This window comes from Phlebotomus papatasi, chromosome 1, assembly GCF_024763615.1.
Source record: "Phlebotomus papatasi isolate M1 chromosome 1, Ppap_2.1, whole genome shotgun sequence".
In the NCBI taxonomy this organism is placed as follows: Eukaryota; Metazoa; Arthropoda; class Insecta; order Diptera; family Psychodidae; genus Phlebotomus; species Phlebotomus papatasi.
In genome coordinates this window covers 74,331,196-74,355,361 of record NC_077222.1, presented here as the reverse complement: position 1 = coordinate 74,355,361, position 24,166 = coordinate 74,331,196, and the positions used below count along the sequence as shown (strand labels likewise).

General features: G+C 35.6%; 2 protein-coding genes across 2 annotated transcripts; one reads left to right on the top strand and one right to left on the bottom strand.

Annotated features, from left to right (window-relative positions):
- Nucleotides 1-51: 51 nt before the first annotated feature.
- Nucleotides 52-19,532, top strand: LOC129801986 (mitochondrial fission process protein 1). The gene is made up of 5 exons (XM_055847516.1): nt 52-246; nt 339-352; nt 414-527; nt 607-707; nt 18,907-19,532. The coding sequence occupies exons 1-5, from the start codon at nt 159-161 to the stop codon at nt 19,022-19,024; spliced, it is 435 nt and encodes a 144-aa protein (XP_055703491.1). The 5' UTR covers nt 52-158; the 3' UTR covers nt 19,025-19,532.
- Nucleotides 18,561-23,479, bottom strand: LOC129801978 (omega-amidase NIT2-like). Its single transcript, XM_055847504.1, has 4 exons — nt 23,338-23,479; nt 22,796-23,269; nt 19,360-19,647; nt 18,561-19,295 (listed from the first exon to the last, which is right to left on the bottom strand). The coding sequence occupies exons 1-4, from the start codon at nt 23,345-23,347 to the stop codon at nt 19,198-19,200; spliced, it is 870 nt and encodes a 289-aa protein (XP_055703479.1). The 5' UTR covers nt 23,348-23,479; the 3' UTR covers nt 18,561-19,197.
- Between the last annotated feature and the right edge of the window lie 687 nt (nt 23,480-24,166).

Sequence of the window (24,166 nt, the reverse complement as noted above, 5' to 3'; positions counted from 1 at the left end):
TCGAGAAATTATAGTTTCATGTTTCTTCCTTGTTGCACTGTGCGTGCAACATTCTCTGCGCCACGTGAACCGTCAAATTACCCTCGAATGATTTCCATTTGCAAGTTATTGTGATTTCTCGCATAAAAATAAGTGTATATCCTGTGAATTGCATAAAAATGACTCTTGAGGATGTTGGAAAAATGGTCAAAGAGTCCTTTTCGAGTGACAAAGATCTCTACCGCGACACTCCTGTTCGCTATTTAGGTAAAATCTCAAATGATTTTCAAAACGCAGCTCTCACGTGTGTTATATAATTTTGTTTACATTTTATTACTATTTTTTTATCACCATCCCAGGCTACTCAAACGAGGTAAATATATTAAAATTAAATATGAGATTTGTGATATTCATTAGTTCTTGATGCTACCTAGGTTGGGGAGGCTTTCCGGCCGCTCATCAAGAAAATTTTTGTTCATCTCTCTTACGGACTTGCTGTAAGCTACGTCTGTGCTGATGTTTATGACAAAACTGTCAAAGTTTACAAGGTATCACCTTTAAATCCCTTTAATTTACCTTTAATAGACACCAGCAAAATATCTAAAATTATTTCTTGGGACATTTTAGAGGCCTTCCGGAGGTAGCAAAGCTGCTGCAATAACTGCAGGAGATGTCTTCATTTGGCAAATGCTGGCTTCTGTGATAATTCCCGGATTCACAATTAACAGGTACAGTTGCTGCCCAAAAATAGCAGTACTTAATTTTATGCATGTTGGAGATGTTTAGGGGTGACTTTATTTTACTGTCAAGGGTATATAATTCCTAGTTTCTTGAGTTTCGTAAAAAATTGTAAACTTATCTCAAATTTATTGGATAATTTTTTCTCTAGCTAATAAAAAGTTGTTCTTTTAAATTTTTCAAAATTTACTTGCGACATTTCTCGGTCAGTGTATGGGAAAGTGGGGCAGCTTTGAAATTCGGATTTTTCACCTATTTTTTTTTAAATAGAATTGAGCTTTATCATGACATTATTTAGCTGCACAAACAGATTGAGAAACTAAGATTGGCTCAGTTCCATTTAAACATAGGAAAAAATCACATTTTCAAAGCTGCCCCATTTTGAAAGGTAAACCTCCTCCCCCCTAACAATCAAATTTGGTAGGGGAAGATAGGGCAATTTCACATGCCTTACATTTTTTTTTCAATAAATACAACTAAGAATATATTTAATTTAAAAAAAAGAGATGGCAAAACGTTTTTTGTTCATAGAGTTCATTTCAATTTTCTACGGATATAAATTTGTTTTGTTAAATAAATTTGTTTTCTTTATTTGTTAAATAAAGAAAACTATTCCAATATTGAAAACTGGCTAATTTTGGGATGTTTTCACGATATACTTTAAAAAGCAACATTAAAAAATATTAGCTGTGAATTAATTTGTTGGGAAAAATCTTTTATCCCTCTCTTCTATTCCCTCCGTTCCTTCCTTCCTTCAGTTCCCACGTTCGGGGCAAGGACTATGTCCCACACTCCCCTGTGTTCTCCGGTGAGAACACTCCCACGGAGGTTGAGATGGGAATTTGGGAGAGGTGGATGTAGCAGAGGTTACTCCGGAAAGCTCAGCACTGGGCTTGGTGTTCTTGGGGGCTCCCGGTGGCTTCAGTAGCTTCAATGCTTGGTGGTGATGATGGTGTTGCTGCTGGGGATTGGGCTGGTGGAGATGGGCGAGGTGATTGATGTTGCCTCCTCGGCGGTCAGTGGTGAAAGAGACCGATTGGCGCTCTTTTACTTATCAGCTGCTGCTGATTTTTCTACCTCCTCTCCTCGTCGCTAGCGCCCTCGTCGCCTCAGCAGGGCAACACACTCCACAGTTTTAAATTTAAATATGTTGCGCTCGCAACACACACCCCGGGGTCACCAAAAAAAAAGAGAAAAAAAAAGATTTCGAACCCCCCAGGGGGCAATAAGCCACAATCTCAAAAAAAACAAAATATAACAAATCTCATTAATAACAATAACAATTAATAAGTAGTAGAGCAAAACAAAATGAGTAGTATTAGAGAGTAACAATTTCGAGAGAAAAAAGTAAAATTTAGAATTAATAGTTATAAGTCAAAAATGTTAAGGATTTCGCATCGATAGGCCGACCTAATTATTAGCGCCAGCGAAATAACTTAACTATAAGTTTAAAGTGTGTGTAAATACTTTCAAAAGAATAAGATTATTATTACTAAGGACCACCCCATTTCGATCACCAAGGCGGATCATTAATATACATGATCTAATAGGGAATTACTCTACACGAATGGTCACGATTTTATCCCCCCAAATCTCCCGCCTCAGCACCATTATAATCCGATCAGGATTTCAGCTATTCCGCTGAAGAGCATTCCGCGTAAAAATGTAGAAGCGGGAAGGAGAGTCTCAGCCGAATTACAATGTTGGGGAAAGAGAAATCCTGAAGGGCAAAGAGAAAACCCCTTTTTCCACCGACACTGCCCTATTGCCTCGAATATTGAACATGATAAAATTTTACTCGAGAAACTACATCCCGATCAGAAAAATGTGGCTGCCTCTAACTGCAGAGAAATGGGAAACAAATCGCGACCAAATTCAGTGCATCCCAATCGAAAAAAAAGTAAAATAAAATAGATAATCGAATTAAGGTGTCCGAAATTATATGTGACGTCAAAACTGACGAAGGAGAAAAATAATTAAAGTGTTGGCCAATAAAAATTGATTGGTTTTGTCGTCTTGACGAAATACCGAATCAAAATACTAGTGACAGCAAGAAGTGCTACTCACTTTAAATTCCCAAGGGACACTGCTAGCAATGTGTCTTAAAAGGGGATAACAGTTTGATGATTGAAATAGCCGAACATAGTTCGCTTCAGCATAAGGCTGGGCTATATCTGTATCAATCATCTCGATCAAAATGAACACCTAAAGGCGAACGACCATAATTTTAATTTAGGTCTATCCATAATGAACGATGGCCTACTTATGAATTTCTCCGTTCACAAGAAATAGAAATTAAATAAAATTAATAATATGGTCTCTCTACGTTACCCGCTCATACACCCGTACAAAAATCAAGTTACGTTAGATACAAAAGAAAGTTCCAGTGACGATGCCGATATTGTTGCCAAAAAAATAATCCGTCCTGCTGGCAAAAATCCCTTAACCTGGCTTGATGTCCTTACGGTGGAATACTGCCTTGCGATGAGTGTTCAGGTCTTCCAACTCGTAAGTTTGTCCGTGAACGGACAACACCTTGCTCTTCACCCATGGACAAAATTTCGCCTGAATCTTTTTATTGGCATCAGACAACACAAAGGATCGCCTGTAGACCACGTCATCCACGGAAAATCTACCCGGCTTCTTACGTAAATCGTATCGCTTTTTAGACGACTCATGGCATTTCTTCGACCTATCCATGGCCTTCTGTCTGGCCAATTTTAACTCCTTTATCCTCTCTTCGATCGATGGAATCGTATTAGCATCGGAATGCGTATACTCATCCCCATGTGAAATCATATTTTGCCCAAAATTTAAATAATACGGAGAAAATTGTGTAGTGTCGTGTACCGAGGATCGCATAGCCATCCCTATTTCGGCTAAATATTTTGGCCAATTTGTGTGTTTAGACCCTATATACGACCTGATAGCAGTAACAATAGTCCTATTTGCTCTCTCAGTAGGATTGGCTTGTGGGGTATACCCTGAGGTAAACCATTGGGCAACACCGAAATTTCTCAAAAAGGACTGAAGTTGAGCGGATTTGAAACTACTACCATTATCGGTCAGAAGGACACGAGGGACTCCGAACTGTGGGAAGACATTTTGAGACAAAATTTTGATAACAGAGTTTGCAGTAGAATTTCTAAGAGGATATAAAAGGACATACTTGGTCAGCTTGTCGATCAAGACCAAGATAAAGCGATGGCCCATAGTACTAGGTACTAAAGGTCCGATAAAATCGGCTGATAGATGTTCCCAGGGACGTGATGCAACTACATGATTACCCATCGGAGGTGTTAAATCATAATTCGGAGCCTTAGATTTCTTACAAGTTTCGCATTTACGGATATACTTGCGCACGTCTGTGCGAAGGCAAGGCCAATAAAAATATTCCGTAATTCTGCGGAAGGTTTTAAAGAACCCGAAATGTGCCGAAGTGGGATCATCATGGTATTTCTGCAAAATGGCCTGACGTTCACCCTTAGGAACACAGCATCTCCACCTAAAACTATAAGTTCCTAAAGGAGTTTTATAGCGGATATACTTGTAAAGCCGGCCGTCTTCTAATTTATACTCCGGAAGGCTGCTCGGGGATTTCGAGACTTGGTCATATAGGGACGCATACCATTTATCTTCCCGGGTCGAAATGGTATTAACGTTCCGTGAAAGGAAATCAGCTATCACGTTACTTTTACCGGGACGGTGGACTATGTCAAAGTCAAATTGCTGAAATTCCAACAACCATCTTCCTATACGACCACGGGCTTGCTTCTGGGATAAGATCCACTGGAGTGCAGAATGATCTGTCTCCAAAGTGAACTTGGTATGAAGCAAGAATTGCGAAAACCTTCGAAGACAAAATAGACAAGCCAAGGCTTCTTTTTCCGTAGTAGAGTACTTCTGCTCAGCCGCCGTGAACTTTCGCGAAATATAGCAAATAACTCCTTCCTCATTACCTACTCCCTGAACAAGGACTCCCCCCGCCCCAACATCACTAGCGTCAGCACGCACTATGAAGGGTTGAGAATAGTCGGGAAGTTTTAAAATAGGGGCAGATACAAGGAGCTGCTTCAATTCCGAAAAGCCACGGTCGGCCTCCGGAGACCATTCAATCCTTAAAGGATTACCTTTTAAAAGGTCGGTTAAAGGAGCCGAAATACTCGCAAAATTTGGGATGAAACGCCTGAACCATCCTGCCATACCGAGAAACTGACGTAATGCCTTGGGTGTTTTAGGGACAGGAATATTGCAGATGGCTTGGACTTTACCATCGTTTGTAGAGACCTGCATATCCGACCCGCACCCGACCCGACCCGCGGGTACCCGCGAAAATTTGCGGGTCGGGCGGGTTTTATCAATAAAAACTGCGGGTCGGGCGGGTCACGGATAATTATCTCGAAATTTTCGGGTATTGTTTAAAAAATTATCCGACCATTTTTTTTCGTGGAAATAATCAAATATAATTGTTATATTATTTTGACAAAGTTTGACAAAACGAACCGACAGAAAACATGCTCTTTTCCAGATTTTCCTCAAATCTTTGAATATCTTTCAAATTCATGAAAAGAATCACATATAGCATTACATATCCTCTGTACAGACATATTCTCCTTGCAAAACGAGATAAATTCTCTGGAGATTCTCATAAAGCCATTATGCTGTGAACTTGTTAAAAAATTCTTGATAATGGTGCGTTATTCGACCCTAAGTATCAATTCGAATTCAATACAATTCATTAGGATCTTCAGTGGCCCTAACTCTTATTTCAAGGAAAATATTTTTGTTAAAAGGATTGTTGTCATACTTTTTACCTTTTGAGAAAAAAGCAAGTTTCATAAAATAATTCTACAGATTTCTTAAGAGCCTCCACCTCAAGATATCACAGAAACTTGGCGTAATGGACTAAAAGTTTCTTCTGGAGATATCGTCAGTTAAATCAGCATTTGTCGTAACTTCCTTTTGACAACTTTTTAGGAGACGAAATTTTCAGTTCAATATTATTTTTCTTAAAAATGATCCCCGAATGCGATATTTTTGAGTCAAAATAATAAAAGTGGCACTAATAAACTGTAAGTTAACTCGAGAAAATCTTTAAAAAATTATTTAAAAGCTGCAATATTGAGAAATATGTTAGAAGAAACACAATAATATTTTATCGTAACTTCCATTGTTTGTAAAGCCGTAACTTCCAATGTATGAAGATTCTGGAAGTTACGACAATTTTCTAAAATGCATTATATCAATTTGAATTATTCTAGTGATAATAAGCGCCATTATTTGACTGAATTAGTCAATAATACTGTTATCCCTGTCCCTAAAAGCTTTTATTTCATAAGTTTTATTGAATAAATTTTGTGCGCCACGTCGCTTGTTTTGTTTTGAATTAATGACAGATGGGTAGGGATTTTTCTCACTTTTTTTTCTCATAAATATTGAATTAAAATGATTTCATGTTACACTATTCGCACTGTCTTTCGATATTTGGAAGAGTTTGTAAACGTTTTATTGAGAAATATTGTAATTTTGCTGCAAATTACAAGCCACGCAAGTGAGCAAAAGAAGTTACGGCAAATGCTGATTACTGAAAAATTTGTATGGAAATTTGTCGTAACTTCCCCAAAAATGGAAGTTACGACAAATTCTGATAAATTTTTCTTAATAAAGGGCACTTACGATAATTTTTGTTTAAAATAATTTTTATTGGGCTTATAAGTTTCTTTTTCACAAGTGCGTTTAATAAACAAAATTACGCTGATTCCAAATATGTATATATCTCAAAATCGCAAATTGCGCAAATTATCGCAAATTACGATAAATGCTGATTTAACTGACAGTTAAGAATTTAACTGGGCAATTCAGGAAAGTTCCAGACAAAATTGTTACTGGTTATTGTCTGTTTTCTGTGTGAAGCGAATTTCGCCATCCCGTTAAAAAGCGCGTCTCCTCGATAAAAATGGAGAGTGTGCAAGACTTTGGCTCTTGTACCCGCTGGAATTTCGGGATATATCCAGACAATTGTACCCTTCTACTCGAGACCGGGGGAGTACGTCTTTTTTTCTAAAATCTTCTGAAAAAAATATTTATTTGCATTATTTTATTAAAATAAAGATGCCTAGGCATAAAATTTTTAAGAATTTAGTAGGTTTTAAAATTTTATAAGCGTTCTGAAAAAATAGCTTTTGGGAAAGTTCATAAATAAAGGTATTATTATTAGGAACTATAAGTTTCAGATTTTCTTTATTGGTTTACATACGATTTATTTCGGATCAACTTTTTCGCCAAGTCTCTTCTACAATGATCTAAAGGGTGAAATATACATTTGTCCATAATGAACTTCCCTGAAATTCCTATGAAAGTCCTGTAGGAGAATTCTGTAATTTTCGTGACATTGTCACGCGTGAGTTTGAAACCTGACAATGCCATTCGAGCTTTTTTTGTCATATCATGAGTTCAAAAATTCAATTCATTGAATTTTTAATGAAATCCATTTACTTGATGATTTGATGAAAATACAGTATGTCTTAGTTGATTTGTTTAACTAAATTTATTGTCATTTGAATTGCCAAAAATCTCAAATATGTGACTTCTGACAATGTCACGTGAGCTGAAATGGCAATGTCACGGCTACAGAATCGCATTTTAGAAAAAACTCCTAAGATTTGAAACCAATGTGTCATATGGCATTGCCAGAGCGTACAGAATTCCCCATCCAGGGGGCCAATTCTGACCGTATCTAGTCAGACTACATATATGTAGTCTGACTACATAGCTGTACATGTACACTGCTGGTGAATGTGTATGAGTGTAGTCGAGACACATTTTTCAGTATTGCCGTATCCCTATCTAGTCTCTGGGATTCGTTAAGTTGGTTAACGAATTGAAAACGCGACAACCCCTGACTAGATAGGAGACTACATAGCCAATTTCTATCTAGGCACCTCTTGGACATGCCTAGATGGCAAAAATTTCTCTGAAATTGACCAAAAATGTCTTTAATATAGTTGAAGACATTCAGTAAATGTAAAAAATGCTAAATAATTAAAGTTTTATGAAATGTATGCACAAATTCCACATATTTAAAATTGCATTTTTTGTATGCAAAAGTCCACTCAAAATTAGAATATTTCTTTACATCTAACGTTTGAAAGCTTAGAATCGCTGTTATTTGAATTTAAAATTTCTTTTCTAAGATTAATTTTTTATGGATGTATGATTGCCTATTTAAAAATGTGCCACTCTTAAATTTTATTGCTCGAACTCAAAAAAGGGAGCAAGAATATTCTCATTTTTTTGAAAGAGAAGATTAAATTAAATTAAAAAAAAAGATAAATAAAATATTTTGATGTTTTAACTTGTTCATTTTCCTCTTTAGAAGACTTAAACATTTAAAGACTTGAGGTCTCGTGTTCACTAATCAAGATAATTAGTGAAAATAAAGAATTATAAAGATGTATAAATATAAAAAAAAGTTTTTAATCCACGAGGTTTGTTAAAAAATGACCTAAAAATTCTGCAAGCTACGTACATTTTGTCTGAAGTACTCTTACATTCTTAACACAAAAATTAGTAGAACTCTTTAATATCTCTTTAGAATATTATAACAATATTCTTGTTGTCTTTCTGAAGCATTATATCATATTAAACAATAAACAATAAATAATGATAGAGTATTTTCCAAAAAAAAAGCTTTTCTTATGAACGATGCCTAATTTTAATACTCCCTCCGTCCCGAAAAAACTCATACTTTTGCTAATACATTTTATATGAAAGAATGTACGACATTTTTGGGACAGAGGGAGCATTAGTTTTCTCATGCAAATATAATTTATAAAGAAAATATAGATAAAATTCAATCACTAATACTCAAATTTGCAATTAATTGAAAATTGTGATTTTCCGATAAATAATACAAATGAAATTAGAAAAATTATTTCTAACTTGAGAGTTTTTTAATCTCAATAATATGGTTTTAGTAAAAGCTATAAAAAGAATGCATAAATAACTATATTAAGCCTTAATGTTGCGTTCAAATTTCAAATTGAAAGGTTTCTAAAGGAAAAATCCTTTAGAAATAACAATTTGTCTTTTAAAGTTGTTAAAAAAGAAAGATATAAGAAATTATAATAGAATTTTAATAATTTTTCTCCTTGTTTTTCTCAATACCCGCAAAAGCTTTAATACCTAAATTTCCCTATGTACAGTGCAAGCATATTAAATTAACAGTAATTAAATAGTCCTATCCCATAAAAATTAATTCACCTCATTACGAATTATCGTAGACCACATTCTTGTTAACTCTAAAAAAGTTTTATTAAAGAAAAAACGTCAATTTATTAGCAAAATTTCATAAAGCTTTTCTTGAAAATAATGCAGAATTTTAGCATTTTCTATTATCCGTAAACTACCCCTCTGCCTCCATTTAACTATTGTACCACGTTCTTGTAAAAGGATCAATCTCTATTTGTTGTAAATAAATTTAAATTTAATTGAAACTGTTTTTGACTTATCAATTAGCGTTTTATTTTTTCTCTTGATATTTTTAGGATTTTTTTATAACGATTATAGCCAGAAATTAAATTATTTATCATCAAATACTACAAATATTTTGCAGGAAATAAAGGAATTATTTTTATTTCAATTTTACTTCTTTTTTAAATGAAGAAAATGGGTAATTTAATGCACCCACAATATTAATGCACCCATTCCCAAAAAAGATGCAATTTGAATTCAAATAATTACCGCGAAAATAAATAGCGATTTTTAGTCTCAATCAGTATGTCTCCACTGAATTTCGTCAATTGCGGTAGTTGTCTCAGTCACCGCCGAGTTTTCGTTGTTGACTAAATGAAAAACAACAGCTCCGCAAAAGACAGTTTTGTGCAGTTTAATCGCGGAAAAACCTATTAATTCGATTAGAATCTGTAAAATACATTTCAATAAGGTATCATCTTTTTTCCAAAGTGTTTTAGTGCCTGTATTCGTAGGTAGTAAAATCTGAAGTGGCAAAAGCTCGGCATCCTGTGGCTCACACACACAGAGACATTTCAACGAAGCTATGTAGTCTCTTACTACATAGCAAATAAACTTCAGAATTGGCCCCCAGGTCTCCAGTTCGATTCTGGGTGGTGACAGGAATTTTTCCTATCTCCACTGAGTGAGAAAAAACTGGATGATTTTTGAGTGTCACTTGCTCTAATTGACGATTTTCTGTACATAAATACAATTAACATTAAACTGAAGTTCGTAAAATTCTCACAAAAAGCATAAATTTATATTGTCAGGAAAAACCATTTTCTTTATGGGCAACTAGTGTTTCAATCGTCTTTAAAAAGTAAAATTATTGAAATTATTACTCTGAGAAGCCGAGCGCACCCTTAGAAAAGATAGGCAGTAGAAAATTGGAAACGCTTTTTCTCAAAACCATGTTTTTCAGATTTTCCCCAGCGATCAAGAAAAAAGTAATTACCAGCTAAAGTTTTCTTTAAAAACATTTGAAACGTTTTCTTGAATAATTCTTAATGCATAAAAAATGAATAAAAATATAGACATTCTTAAAAGTACTATTTTATGGACATCTTGATTGTTATTCTGAACACTTTGCTTGTAATTTTGGACAGCTGATGTTTCGTGATAGGACGCCAATTCTCTGTCATTTGTTTTCCATTAATGTCTTTTCATAATATTGCACAAAAATCATGAAAATCTTCAAATAGTGTTTCCTTTAATATCCTTTTAAAACTCTACGAAGTCAAAAATTCCATGAAAATTTTGTAGTTATCATCACTAAAAATATTGTATTAGAACTCAACAAAGTTATAGAATTTTCCGCTGACATTTACAATATATTATATTACCAATTTTTTAAGCAAAATCCTTTTGAATAGAAGGGAATAGAAAAACCACAATTAGCGGAAACTGGGGTACCACCAAATAGTGCGATTTTTCAATCGCATATTCGAGTTCAGAGTATAAGACCTATAGGAATTTATAGGCACTATAGGGATGCTTGTCCACTGAAGAAATGGTCGAGATAATCCAAGTAATTTAGAAATAATAATTAGTGTTTGGTGGTACCCCGTGTTTGGTGGTGCCCCAGTTTCCCCTACTCATATATAACATATTTCATTAGAGTGAAAATTATTTACTGGTATCGTGAGAAAAATGACTTAAATTTTTAGGCTATTTTGTCCCTATTATCCATAAAGATAAAAAATGTTTATTATTTTCTTTCTTATTGTTGATTTTCGGTCAGAAAAAAAGCATCTCGTTCTTTAAAAGTTAATCTTAGGTTTTTATTTTTGTTAAAATGAAATTTTATATTTTACTGAGTAAATTGAATGGTTTTACTTTCCAAATAGTCTAAATAATTTGTTAATCGTGTTAATGAAACAAGAATACCGTATTACTGTTTTTCGGGTTAATATGTAAAAAGACGGATAAATTTACATTTCTTGCGGGTCGGGTCGGGTACGGGTATTAATTTTTGTATTTCGGGTCGGGCCGGGTCGGATAGCACTAAATTTCAACGGGTCGGGTCGGGTACAGATCAAATTCACTGCGGGTGCGGGTTGGAAAAAACCCTAAAACCCGACCCGTGCAGGTCTCTAATCGTTTGTACTTAGACCCTGAGTGCTTAAAGTGTACCCCAGATAGTCTAACTCTGACATACAGAATTTAGACTTCTCCAGGTTGATGGAAAGATTGGCTTTTTTCAAACGACCAGCGACCTCATTTAAAATTTTCAAATGGGATTCAAAATCTTGAGTGAGAACAATGATATCGTCCAGAAAACAAAAGACATTGGGCTCTAAGTCGCATCCAATAACTATATCCATCAGTCTCGCCATCGTCATAGGACTATTTACTAAGCCAAAAGGCATTCTTCTGTAGCAGTACATCTTTCGTCCTGGGATAGCGAAACTAGTTTTGATCTGAGATTCTTCATCGAGCGGAATTTGCAAGAATGCGTCACTCAGATCAATGGATGATAGATATTTGGAGCTTTCTATACGATTAATAATGCTTTCAAGATTTGGAATAGCATAAGCATCTCTTATTGTTACTTTATTTAAACCTCGAGCATCAATGCAAATTCTAATTTTGCCCGAGTTCTTCATTTGAATATTAGGAGGTGAGTTCCATGGAGAAAAAGAAACCTCCCGAAGTACCCCCATCCTAACCAATCTCTGAATTTCAATATCCACTGCGGGAAGAAGATGATATGGGACAGGATAAGATGGTTTCCTTACGGGAGGGTTGTCACCAGTATCTATCGTGTGCTTTAAAATATCCGTGCAACCGAAAAAGTCCTCAGTAGTGATTAAAAAGTTTTTGATGGATTTTTCTAACTCCAGTCGTTCTGACTGGGAGAGCAGAATTTGATTATCCTGGGAATCAGGGTCTGTTGAAAGTGCATTCAACAAAACTGGTTGTATGCCAAGGCATGCCAAAAATCCATCCCCAAAGTAAAGGGTATGGAAATTTCAGGGACTAATAGGGTGGGAATCAATTCTGTTCTACCATTGAAAGTTATCATTAAATCGACTACTTTGGTGGATAAATAAGTTGAACCATCGGCTACACGCACAACGATATTCGAAGTTCTTGGGACTAATTTTAGAATTTTTACTAAGTTCATGCAACCACATCCTAATATACTCTGAGACGCTCCACTGTCCAATAAAGCCATAGCCTCCTCAATGTCAAAAATTTTAACTTTAATATAGGGACGATTTTCCCCGTTAGGGTATATAATAAAGGATTCTACCTCTGAGAGAGGGACAGAATCATCCGAAATTAAGGACTCATTGTCTGACTCAAATTGTATTAAATCTCCCACTGTATTTGAATTTACATTAATGGTATCAACAAAAGAAATGAGATCTTGGTCATTGGAATCATCCATAGAGAGGTTTTTTGGAGATTCCGCGACCTCAGACTCTCTGTCTACTACTGGGTCGCATTGGGTTCCCCCTGTTGAGGGTTACAAACTGGACAAAGTCCATAAATAGTGCCGATCTTACCACACTTGAAACAAAGGTATTTGGGTCTTGTTGGGCAACTTCTAACATTATGGGAATTGCTCTTACAATGTATACAAGAATTTTTTCTGGATTGTGAATTGGGGTTGGAATTGGAATTGAGATTGGAATTAGGATTGGAATTAGAAGATTGAGAAGTACCCTCAGCACCATTGGATGAGTTACTCCCCCCACCCTGTCTCTGAATTGAGGAAGAATTGGTGTTTCGCCCCCCATTCCGCCCATTATCACGTGAAGAGGAATTTCTCCCCCCACCCCTTCCAGATTGCCTGGAATTGCCCCAGGATGAGGAATTGTTCCCCCCACTTCGCCCCCTTTGATCAGAAGTCCTGGCCAGGGACTCTGAATTATTTGTGGATGATTCCTGAAAACTCCCTATCTCATTAAATCGCACATTTCTGGGACGATCGAGAAAAGCATAGGAGCGGTTCCTCTCAATAAGTTTTAATTTTTGGGATAGCTCCGCTAATGTTGGGATTTCATATAGAAGAAGAGCATTAGACAGAGAGTAATGGAGATTTCTACGGATGAGACGAACTTTCTCGACTTCCGAAATTTCTTCATCCAGCTCCTCGAAGAGAGCTAACATGGATGCAAGAAAGACTTCTGCATTCTCCCCCACCCCCTGCTTTCGATCCTCAATTTTCTTCCTAATAGCGAAATCGCTCTCAAGATTGCAAAAAGCACTTAGAAATTTCTCGCGGAACTCCTCCCACGTACAACTTAAAAGATATTCCGAAAAGGAATCATACCACGTTTCAGCCCCATCGGAAAGTAAGAGTCTTATAGACCAAACCACCTCCTGCAGAGAAACGCCCTGGATCATGGCCATTCTCTCAACATCCCGCAAGAAGATTTTGGCCTTTTTCCCCTTGCGGTCACCAGAGAACCTAATTCCCCAGTCCTTTAACTGCAGGGGTTTTAATCTACGTGGAGCTGGTGTAGGAAACGGGTAGTGGCGTGACAAATTTTGGGGTTGAGAATCCCTAAATTCCCCAGAATGGACAGAACTGGATCTGCTGGAGGATCGAGATCTTCTACCAGCACATGAGAGTCTCAATTGCTCCATCGAATCCTGAATATTTTTCAGGATATTCTCAAGACCTTTTATTTGAGCATTCTGAACATTAAATTGCTCAACCGTAACAAATTGGGATTGGGGCCTATCTTGAGGCTGAGACACCGTGGATCCAATATTTGGGATGTCGAAAGTATCCCTACGGTCTTGCGAAAGGTTCAGATGTGGGTGCTTAAGAAATTCTGGGACAAAGGACTCACTGGAGGCAGAAAGTTTAGATGTGGGCTTCTCAAATGGTACCTTCTTCTTCTCCTGGACATAACAGTCCGAAAATAGGGACTTTTTTGGGCTTTTAAGACGTTTAGTCTTTTGGACAGGTGAAGCAGGACGAGGAATAGCACCCCCCACTTTTCCCGAGGCAGCATAATTCTTCAACTGTTCCCTGAACTGTTGCCTAAAATTTGCAAGTTCAGCAAGAGCAGGACCATAAAGGGCATTTTTGGGATCTCGAGGGTCTGATGTGAATTTTAATTTATTTTCGATGTGCTGAAACATTGTGAAAATCTCAGCTTGCTTCGAAAAAAGGACCTCGATATTCCCTACTTGCTCTCTAAATTTTTTAATAACTTGTAAGGTGTCATCCCTAATTTTTTTAGCATCGCCTTCAACGGGAAATAAAGGGTTTCCGCCAGCAATAGCAACCTTTAAAAGATCGCGGGCTTCTTCTAATGAAGCTGGCCATTTAATTCCCCTGGCCTGTAATTCCCAATCCAGTTGTTCTTCTGAGAGAAATTTTGGATTGAAATCCTCCATTTCTAACAGAGAACTCCCCAAAAGAGGGTAAAAATAGCCGAAAAAAGAAAAAAAAAATCTCCCAAAAAGGGAAAAAAAGAAAGAAAAATATCCTAATACACTCCTATTCCAGAGAAAATGGATGAAAAATCCAGAAAACTACACCCAATGGAGATATAAATCACGAAAGAAAAAAAAATCTCCAACGGAAAATTACAAAGAATATTATACGGAATAAATTACACGACGACAAGTAACAAATTAACATTCTCTTCCACGCGCCAAATTTTTTATTACCCCACCGTTAGGTCAATCGCATTCACTCCTAATGAGTTGCAAAAATCACCAAAAATGCACTGATAAGAGGTCAATGAACTCTGGGGAACCGGCAAATTAACCATGGGATAAACTTGAAAATCTACTCACGATTTCCTTTTGCGTCGGGCGCCAAAATGTTGGGAAAAATCTTTTATCCCTCTCTTCTATTCCCTCCGTTCCTTCCTTCCTTCAGTTCCCACGTTCGGGGCAAGGACTATGTCCCACACTCCCCTGTGTTCTCCGGTGAGAACACTCCCACGGAGGTTGAGATGGGAATTTGGGAGAGGTGGATGTAGCAGAGGTTACTCCGGAAAGCTCAGCACTGGGCTTGGTGTTCTTGGGGGCTCCCGGTGGCTTCAGTAGCTTCAATGCTTGGTGGTGATGATGGTGTTGCTGCTGGGGATTGGGCTGGTGGAGATGGGCGAGGTGATTGATGTTGCCTCCTCGGCGGTCAGTGGTGAAAGAGACCGATTGGCGCTCTTTTACTTATCAGCTGCTGCTGATTTTTCTACCTCCTCTCCTCGTCGCTAGCGCCCTCGTCGCCTCAGCAGGGCAACACACTCCACAGTTTTAAATTTAAATATGTTGCGCTCGCAACAAATTTTAAAAAAACCTTTAAATTTGACGCTGAAAAATCAACAGAAGGAATAATTTAAAGTTATTGACATATGTGAACAAAATATTCGCCTACACCTTATCAGACAATCAAAAAAAAACCTAGAAGTCGTATTCGAAATCAACCAAAAAACATTGTCTTGGAAGAGAAAGAGGGAGTGACCCAAAAAAGGAAAAAGACTGTTCTAGATAATATTGACTTATGGGGGCATCGAAGGCCGAAAATCGATATCTATAACCGTTTGACCTTTAGCCGTGTCATAAGTTTTTAGACAAATACAAATTAAATTTGAAAAATATTCAAGAAAAATAAATCAATTGTAAGTACTTTACCTATCTATTTCCTATTAATTCCGATGCAGGATTAGAAATTTCAAGGCTTTTTCAAAAACTCCAAATTTAGATAAATTGGTTGATAAATAGGAGAAATAGGACCTTTGAAATAGTTACTTAATAGTTTACCTTTGAAAATAGTAACTTTGACCCTCGAAAATTTTATATCGAATTTTTTTCCGGCCGTAGATGTAACGAAATATTCATCTAGACTACCTTCAAAACACATTCGGAAATGAAAAAAATAGGATTCGTTGTCGAAATAAACCAAAAAGCATAGTTTTATATTGTTGTACAGGGCTCGGGAAAAAGAAAAAAATGCCTGGGGCATATTCTGCTATTCGGGGCTTTCTCACATGAGTACAAAAATCGAGAAACACACTAAGTTTACTAAAGAAAAACCAAGTCAATCTTATTAAAAAAAAAACACGCTTATCTCGATTTTCGTACTCACGTGAGAAACTCCCGAATACCAGAATATGCTCCCTGGAGATAATGTTCACTTATTGATGGGTCACCGAAGATCAAAATTAGATATCTCCTACTGTTTACGCTCCAAGGCCGATAAAAGAAGCCATAGTTTGTCCAACGCTTTGTAAAATTCTTGAACTCTGTGACTTCCATATCTGAATTATACGAAAAGTATTTTTGCATCATTTACCATTAAACAGTTCACGACCGATTTGAACAATTTTTTTGATTTGATTGAATTATCCAAAAGTTGCCTAAAAATAATTTAGGAGTTAAAAGTAATACAATAGTTTTCGGGCAATCCAAAAAACGTGACTTAAAACCTTTTGGACAATTACCACTTTCGACTGGATCAGTTACACGGAGCGGAACAGGGACGAATTTGTATGGAAATAGTTAAACCTTAATCCTTGACTATATAAAAATATATTTCACTTATTGTGGCACTATTAGAACCTGGGGCAAAATTTGGCAAAAGAAAAATTTTAAAATACAAGAATGTACAAGATTCGGTGCTTGAATTTTGAAGTGTTGTGGACAGACTTATACAAGCTTCAGACCTGAGACTTAGCCATATGGCTTAACTGCTCTAATTATTCAACAATCAGTATTTTTTGGAAAAATTTACCTTAGGATTGGATTATAACCGACTAATGACTTATTAAATTCAGAAAAAGCAATAAAATTGGTTGCTATTTAGGATTTTGAGATCTTTGGGAATTGGCCTAAACCCAAGGGGTAACTCATATTGAGAAACCCTCGTCAATTGTCCGAGAAACGCTTCGCGAAACCCGAGAAACCCACTTTTTGCATCGCGAAACCTGAGAAACCCAAGAATTGCATCGCGAAACCCGAGAAACCCAAAAATTGCATCGCGAAACCCGAGAAACCCAGTGTCTGCATTGCGAAACCCGAGAAACCCAATTTCTGCATCGCGAAACCCGAGAAACCCAAAAATCGCATCGCAAAACCCGAGAAACCAGAAATCCTTGTCAGAAAAAATGGGAATGAGTTACCCCTTGGCTAAACCTCTAGTCCGAAGACCGCTTTACGGCTTAAGCCTCTGAGGTCGAGACACTTTTCAAAATCAATGAATCGTCTTACTTTAACACTGGAAAACCTAACATAGTCTGTTTCGATGTATGTTTTGTAAGGATATGGACAAAAAATGTCCAAGAATTAAGTACTTTTTCTGATAACACCAATGAATTACAATTTTTAATCTAATGAGAAATATTATGTTATTGTGCTTTTTAATACCACGAGGTTTTTGCTTAAAAAAATTGGAAATATAAATAAAAATCATTTGTCAATTCGATAAATGAAAATTAGACACTTTTGAGTTTAAATATTTACTCTATAAGAGCAAATAGCTGGAGATTTGCAAAAAATATTCTATATTCCCACAACCTTTTACTTTACGATTACGTACATACATTAGAAAAGTAACTTGAGATACCCAGGAAAAAATATTTTCTCTATGGGGCACCGGTGTTCCAATCGTCCTTAAAGGGTTAAGCTGAGAGACGGCAATCCTTAATTATAATCAAAATATTGATTAGACAATATTCCCATCAGTTTCCTACTGAGCTGTCTCCAAGCTTAAGTTGTAAGTCTGTCTTGAGCATTACTTATACATAGTTCAGCCATCATGAACATCTTAACCTGGAGATGATTAGATCATATTATATTCTATAGAAAAAAAATTCAAACATCTCGTAAAGAAATAAAACATCTACTTTTCTGTCACATTTTGTCCCAGATTTTCCTACTCTTTAAATGTTTTCCAATTAACATTTTTTACCAATCAACTGCTCAGACTACTGTGGCTGTAGCTTTCTATAAATATTGCATGCATCAACTACCCTACCCTCCCCTTTTCTTGATTTTATGAGTTCTCAAGCTTTTAGTAAAATTTTTTATTGTTTTTTTTGCGATTGTTTGTATCCTTTGTATCACACTAGCGTAATTTTTTTGAATTTTACATATTTGAATAATAAATTCGAATGGTCAGAATATAAGTCGAATAGGGGGGAAGTGGGGCACCTTTGAAAGTGGGGTACCTTTGAAATTGGGATTTTTCTCCTATATTAAAATGGAATTGAGCCATATCACAAGGTAATTTAGCTTGCCGATCTATTTGTACACCTAAATTATGTTACGATAAGGCTTAATTTTATTTAAAAATAGGTGAAAAATCCCATTTTCAAAGGTGCCCCACTTCCCCTTAAATCGATGTTTTGCAAAATTCGTTTTTTTTTTTTTTGCTTTTCGGGTACTACTTGACACCCTCTACCTCTACCATCCCTGTGAATATTATACCGGAAAGTTAATTATTCTCAAAGTTATAGGGGTTTCAAACCTTAAAAATTCTATAGTCAGCATGTAAAATTTCAGATCGAAATCGCTCTTCTCTAAAGTTGGCCATTCGCGACATATTCGTTTTATATTCTGAGTTATCGAATTTTTAAAATTGTTCGTAAAATTCCCCATGAATCTCTCGAGTTTTGCTAAAACTTTCTTAGATAATTAGCAGGATAGCTTATGGTATGAACCATAATTGGGGGAATCATTTTTATACAACACACTTATTTGCAGGATTTGCTGGGGAACGGGAAAATTGTTGAAAATGGCTCACCAGAAAGGAGCTATAAAGAAATGGGTGCCAACTGCTGTGGGATTAGTTTCAATTCCTGGTGACTATCTCAGAATTTAAAAAAAACCGAAATGTTTTTTTGAGAATCTCTCAGATTTATATTTAACGAACAACTTCTACTTTACAGCAATCATTCATCCAATTGATAGTTTTGTGGATACTTTGATGGAAAAAACGTATCGTGTGTACATCAAATAGTGACTGGGCCAATTATTCTCGATCCTCCAGCAGTTTTACTTGATTGGGACTTTAGCCACAACCTCGTACATGTCAGTTCTGCGTTTCCTGAACACAGGGAGCTGCTCACGGGCACTGTCCGCCAGGGAAAAGTCTACAAAAAATACCAAACATTTAGTTAAGATAGTAAAATTTACAGTAAATTCTTGCCATCTCACCGAGATCCGCCTTGATGATCTCCTCATCTTCGCCAGCCTTCTTGATCACACGCGCCCAGGGATCCACGAGAGTGGTGTAGCCCCAGTTCACGAAGGGATTGGTGTAGTCACGTGATGCAGATACCATTGTGACGTAGCTTTGGGTATCAGCAGCACGAGCCCTCTGGTAAAGTTCCCAGTGGAGCTCACCAGTGTAAATTGGGAAGGCTGCTGGGTAGACGAGGAAGTTACATCCTTCATTTCTGTACACCCTGGCGAACTCATCGAACTCAATGTCGAAGCAGATACCTGGAAGGTAGAGTAAATTTTTATTAAATTTACCTATTCCTAAATTCGATAATTTCAATTGCTCATACAATTTGTGTTCTAAACGAATTTAAATATTGCTATCTTTGGTGCTTCTTAGTCAATTATTCTCAATTCTATTGTTCCTTTTAATTGGTTGTTGGAATTTATTAGTGTAATTTATTACGATTAAGGCTGAATATATCTCGAAAAAAATACAAAATAAATCTAAAATTAGAAGACAATTTTAATTCTTTAAAAAAGATGTTTTATAATATTCTTTTGTAATTCGAATGTTTAAAAAAATATTATAGATTAGGTGTTTTTTTTAGATTCTCACATAACTTTAATATTCAATGTTTCTGTTACAAGTATTTCCCTCTAAATTCAATACATATTTTTTGCACAAAGGCTCGAGAAAAAATGGTGATAATAATATGTAGCAATCTATTAAACTAGTTAGAAAATTACTTCGTTCCAAACAATTCAATTAGAAAAAATATTATAGTAGAAAACTTAAATCAAATTTATAAAAAAAAAAATGTAGAAAATAGTCAATTTAGAACATTTTAAATAAATACTCTTCTAAACTTAAAATGATTCTGGGTTTTTTGTAAATCAAATTTCCTTGTTTTGAAAGGAAAACATGGAAATAAAAATTCTTACTGTGAAGAAGTTTTAAGATTTCGCTAAATACAGATAAATACAGAATGAATACTGACAATAAATTTTAAAAAATATGTCCATAAAAATGAAGCTATTAGGGGAAGGTTTTTAGGCTTCGCAATCTGGCTACGAACACCTCATATTTTTCCGCATTCCTTTAATGAATCTAATATATTCATGGCAATACATTTCAGACTAGTAATAGCTAGATATTTCCTGAAAACAATAGGTTAAATTCATTAAAGGAATATGGGGGAAAATATAAAGTGTTCAAAGCCAGAAAGCCTTCCCCTACTTTCATTGAAAAATTTGAAGTCAAGGGGGAGATATTTGGGTGAAAATGTGTACACCACTTCCAGGCACTTCCACAATTTGTATGGAAGAGGCCTTCAAACTTCCATAAATTCGCAACACTCTTGAAAATGTTGAAATACTTCCAGCACTTCCTGCACTTCATGCACTTCTCATACTTAGAAATCAATAATTTATTTAATATGATGAAAATATATTATAATAAATATATAATATAATATATTTTCCTTATATTTTGAATTTCTAGTGCCAGATATTCTTGTATTTTTTAATATTAACTACATTTTACGAAGGGGTATCAACATATTTTGAATTTTTCTAAGATACCAGTGAAGATACTTTTGGAAAGTATTTAAAAAAAAATGTATTGTCATTTGTAATTATTGAAATTGTGCTAAAAAGTCCAAAAGTAAGAGTGCAACAACTACTTCAGCACTTCAGAAGTATGTTAACTTTTTATTAAGTTCCCCTTATTCCTTTCAGTGAAAGAATGTATTGAGCTGTTAAACATATCCAGGCTTTTCTAAATAGCAAAATACGATCTGAGTCAGGGGGGTGACATTACCTCTGAAAAATGCGACCGGTTTTAGTGTATTTTTTCCCTGTTTTCGTACACATTTCACGAGATATCTCCAAAACTACGTAAGTTGCCAATTTAGGGTTTTCGGTTGCCTCTTCATTATTAAATTGGCTTTTATTTTGTATTAGTAGTTTTTGTTAATTTATTCTACAATGACAGAAAACAGTTAATAAACTCAAAAGTTTTTCGTCTCGCTAGTAACATATGGGAAACATAGGAAATGTCTTATCCCTGATCTAAGTTATTGTTTTCCATTTAACAATCTCTTTAAATGTTATCCACAAATTTTCTTTCACTAGCCATCAATATTAGAGACAGAGATTGTTTAAAATGGAATTGATATTTCGAAGGATAGATCGAGATAGATCTTAGAGCAAAGACACGATTTAAATAAACCCCCTAAATGTTTCTTTTTTTTTAATGGAACTCCACCAGATAAATCTTTCCAAAATTAGTCTAAAATGAAATATTACAAATACACCTTTCGTTCCTCATTTTGTAAAGGTTTTTGAAGTTTTGTAAAGGATTTCAAATTCCTGTAAAAATTCAGGAAAATCATAATTCAACTGAATATTTCCTCGGAAAAATTACGACACAAATCAAGCTACAGTGCTGTCTCTCTATATGCACACTCTCTATATGCACAGCTTTTGTGTCGGTTGCATTCAAAATCAATTTGTTTACATTTTGACAAAGTAATAAAGAAAATTATTTTCTTGGTAACTAATTTTTCTTGTTTTTTTTCTCAATCAAATTCTCAATCAAATCAAAAATCAAATCAAAAACAAAAAAATCAAATTTTCTCAATTTGATTTTTTCTGTCTCATATTATTCTTAAAATAACACAGGAAATTCTGGAACAATAAAAAAATGATAATTTATTAAAAGAAAGAAAAAAACCGTTGGGAATTTCAAAAAAAGTTTTGCATATTCAGAGAGAGAACTGTCAAAAAAAGTACGCAAACTGTGCAGAGAGACAGCACTGTACAATAAATGTCATTGTCATAACCGAACTTGAAAATTTCAACAAAGCTTTCCAAATTATACTGTCGCTCGAATTAAAAATCTCAACTAAAAGTAACGTTGTCTGAAGAATACGGAGTTAGACAGAAAAGACGTTATATTCGAGTACTCCCACTTCCAAACACTTCCAAGCACTTCATTTTCAGCTGTACACCACTTCCGACCCTAATATCTCCCCCTTGTTTAAAGTATATTTTTGAGAAATACAAAATATTTTATCGTTTGCTTTATGAAAATTAATTTAGTCGTCTTTGGGTAACTCTGAACTATTCATTGTCAAGCGGTTAATTGAACCGATTAAATAATTGCCTAAATTTAATAATAAAATCTTTAGTTCAATGTGAATACATTCTTTCAATATATATTAGATAATTTTTTGAAACTAAATCTTGCTGAATCTATATAAAACTTATCTGTTTTACTTATCCAACAAAAATAAATAAATAGACGCACTTAATATGTCGTAAATCAATCGATATATTGTTCATTTACCCCGTTAATTTTTTTAATACAAAATATTAATCCCTATGATCCATATGAACTGATCAGTTAGCTTATTGTATTACTCACCAATTCCAATCTTGGCTGGACCAATTTCCACGATGGTGTAATTCTTCCCAGGAGTCATTGCTGTGGACTCTTTGAATGTGACCTTGTTGGGCACTTCAATGTCATAGAGATGTACTTTCCTGTGTTTAGCGAGAAGTTCACCCTTTGGTCCCCACACTGTACAAGTGTTGTAGAGTGTCTTGGGATTCTGAGGGTCTCGCTCAGGATATGATCCACCGATGATGTAGATACCCAGCTCCTTAGCAATTGCTGAGAGGGCTTTGCTGGTGTAACCATCGGGAATCAGCTCAGCGTACTTATCGAAGAACTGAGGACCATAGGGTGAGTTGAAGAGTTCAGGCAGAACCACTAGAATGGGCACTGAAGTCCTCTTCTCATCGGCTACAGCCGCCCGGATCTTACCCATGACATAGGTCACATTGTCCTCCTTCACATCACCGGCAGTACGGTGCTGAATGAGGATCAAACGAAGATCTGTAGAGAAATGAAAATTACAACACTTTCTCAAAATTAGTCATTTTATTGCAAATTCTCCAACGCACTTTTGGACATTTTTCCTAGCACTGCTTTTAGCACAAATAACTGAGAGACACTCTTCCCGAGAACGGATTGAAAATGACTGGCAGTGCCTGGATGAGTGTCCAAAGGCTTTATACCTTTCACTCGCCTTCGATGTGTCCGTTAATCATGTGGCTTGGGGAGATTTTGATGTTCCCTGGGGTCAATTGTTATCTAACGAGTGATAGCACCGTTTTGATTTCAATTAAAAATATGTATTTTAATGAGGCATTTTCTTTTCATTTTTTTTTGTTTTTCTTCCATTACGGAAAATAATCTTAATTAGATTTTTTTGTGCAATGAGCAAACACTTTTGAAGCCTCGGTAGATGACAATGGGGTAAAAAGGGGTAAATATTTGCCGAGAGAGAACTTATTTGCATTTACCCACAGTCATGTCATATTCGCATTAAAGCAGAGAAATTTTCACATTTAATGTTTTGGATGAATTGTTGGAAAATTATGAAGTTTTCAAAGATTTTGTGAGACAGTTGAAAATATGATAGATCTTAGTATCAGTGCCAAATCTAAATCAACTTTTTTCATATAGGGTAGAGTCAGTACTTTTTCGCCAGTAAGCACTTTTTCGCCACCTACAAATAAAATCACTTTTTCAGGGAATTATGAGCTCATGGAACTACGAAATGACTATTACTTCGTAACCTCTAGTCCAACGGATCAGAAAACCATAACTGGTGCTCCACCGACTAGATTATTTGCAAGTTAATTGAAGAAATTGTCGACAAGGTGAACAGTCACCAAAAAAATATGGAGTTCTTAATAAACTTGTGAACGTTCAGACAAATTGTCTTGC

Excerpts from the sequence above, each read along its gene's own strand:
- LOC129801986 (XM_055847516.1), top strand. The coding sequence starts at position 159 with ATGACTCTTGAGGATGTTGGAAAAATGGTCAAAGAGTCCTTTTCGAGT. Across the intron at positions 528-606 it reads AAACTGTCAAAGTTTACAAG|AGGCCTTCCGGAGGTAGCAA; the intron begins GTATCACCTTTA and ends GGGACATTTTAG. Across the intron at positions 708-18,906 it reads CCCGGATTCACAATTAACAG|GATTTGCTGGGGAACGGGAA; the intron begins GTACAGTTGCTG and ends ACTTATTTGCAG.
- LOC129801978 (XM_055847504.1), bottom strand. Across the intron at positions 19,648-22,795 it reads TCCAGCCAAGATTGGAATTG|GTATCTGCTTCGACATTGAG; the intron begins GTGAGTAATACA and ends TCTACCTTCCAG. Across the intron at positions 19,296-19,359 it reads GATCATCAAGGCGGATCTCG|ACTTTTCCCTGGCGGACAGT; the intron begins GTGAGATGGCAA and ends TATTTTTTGTAG.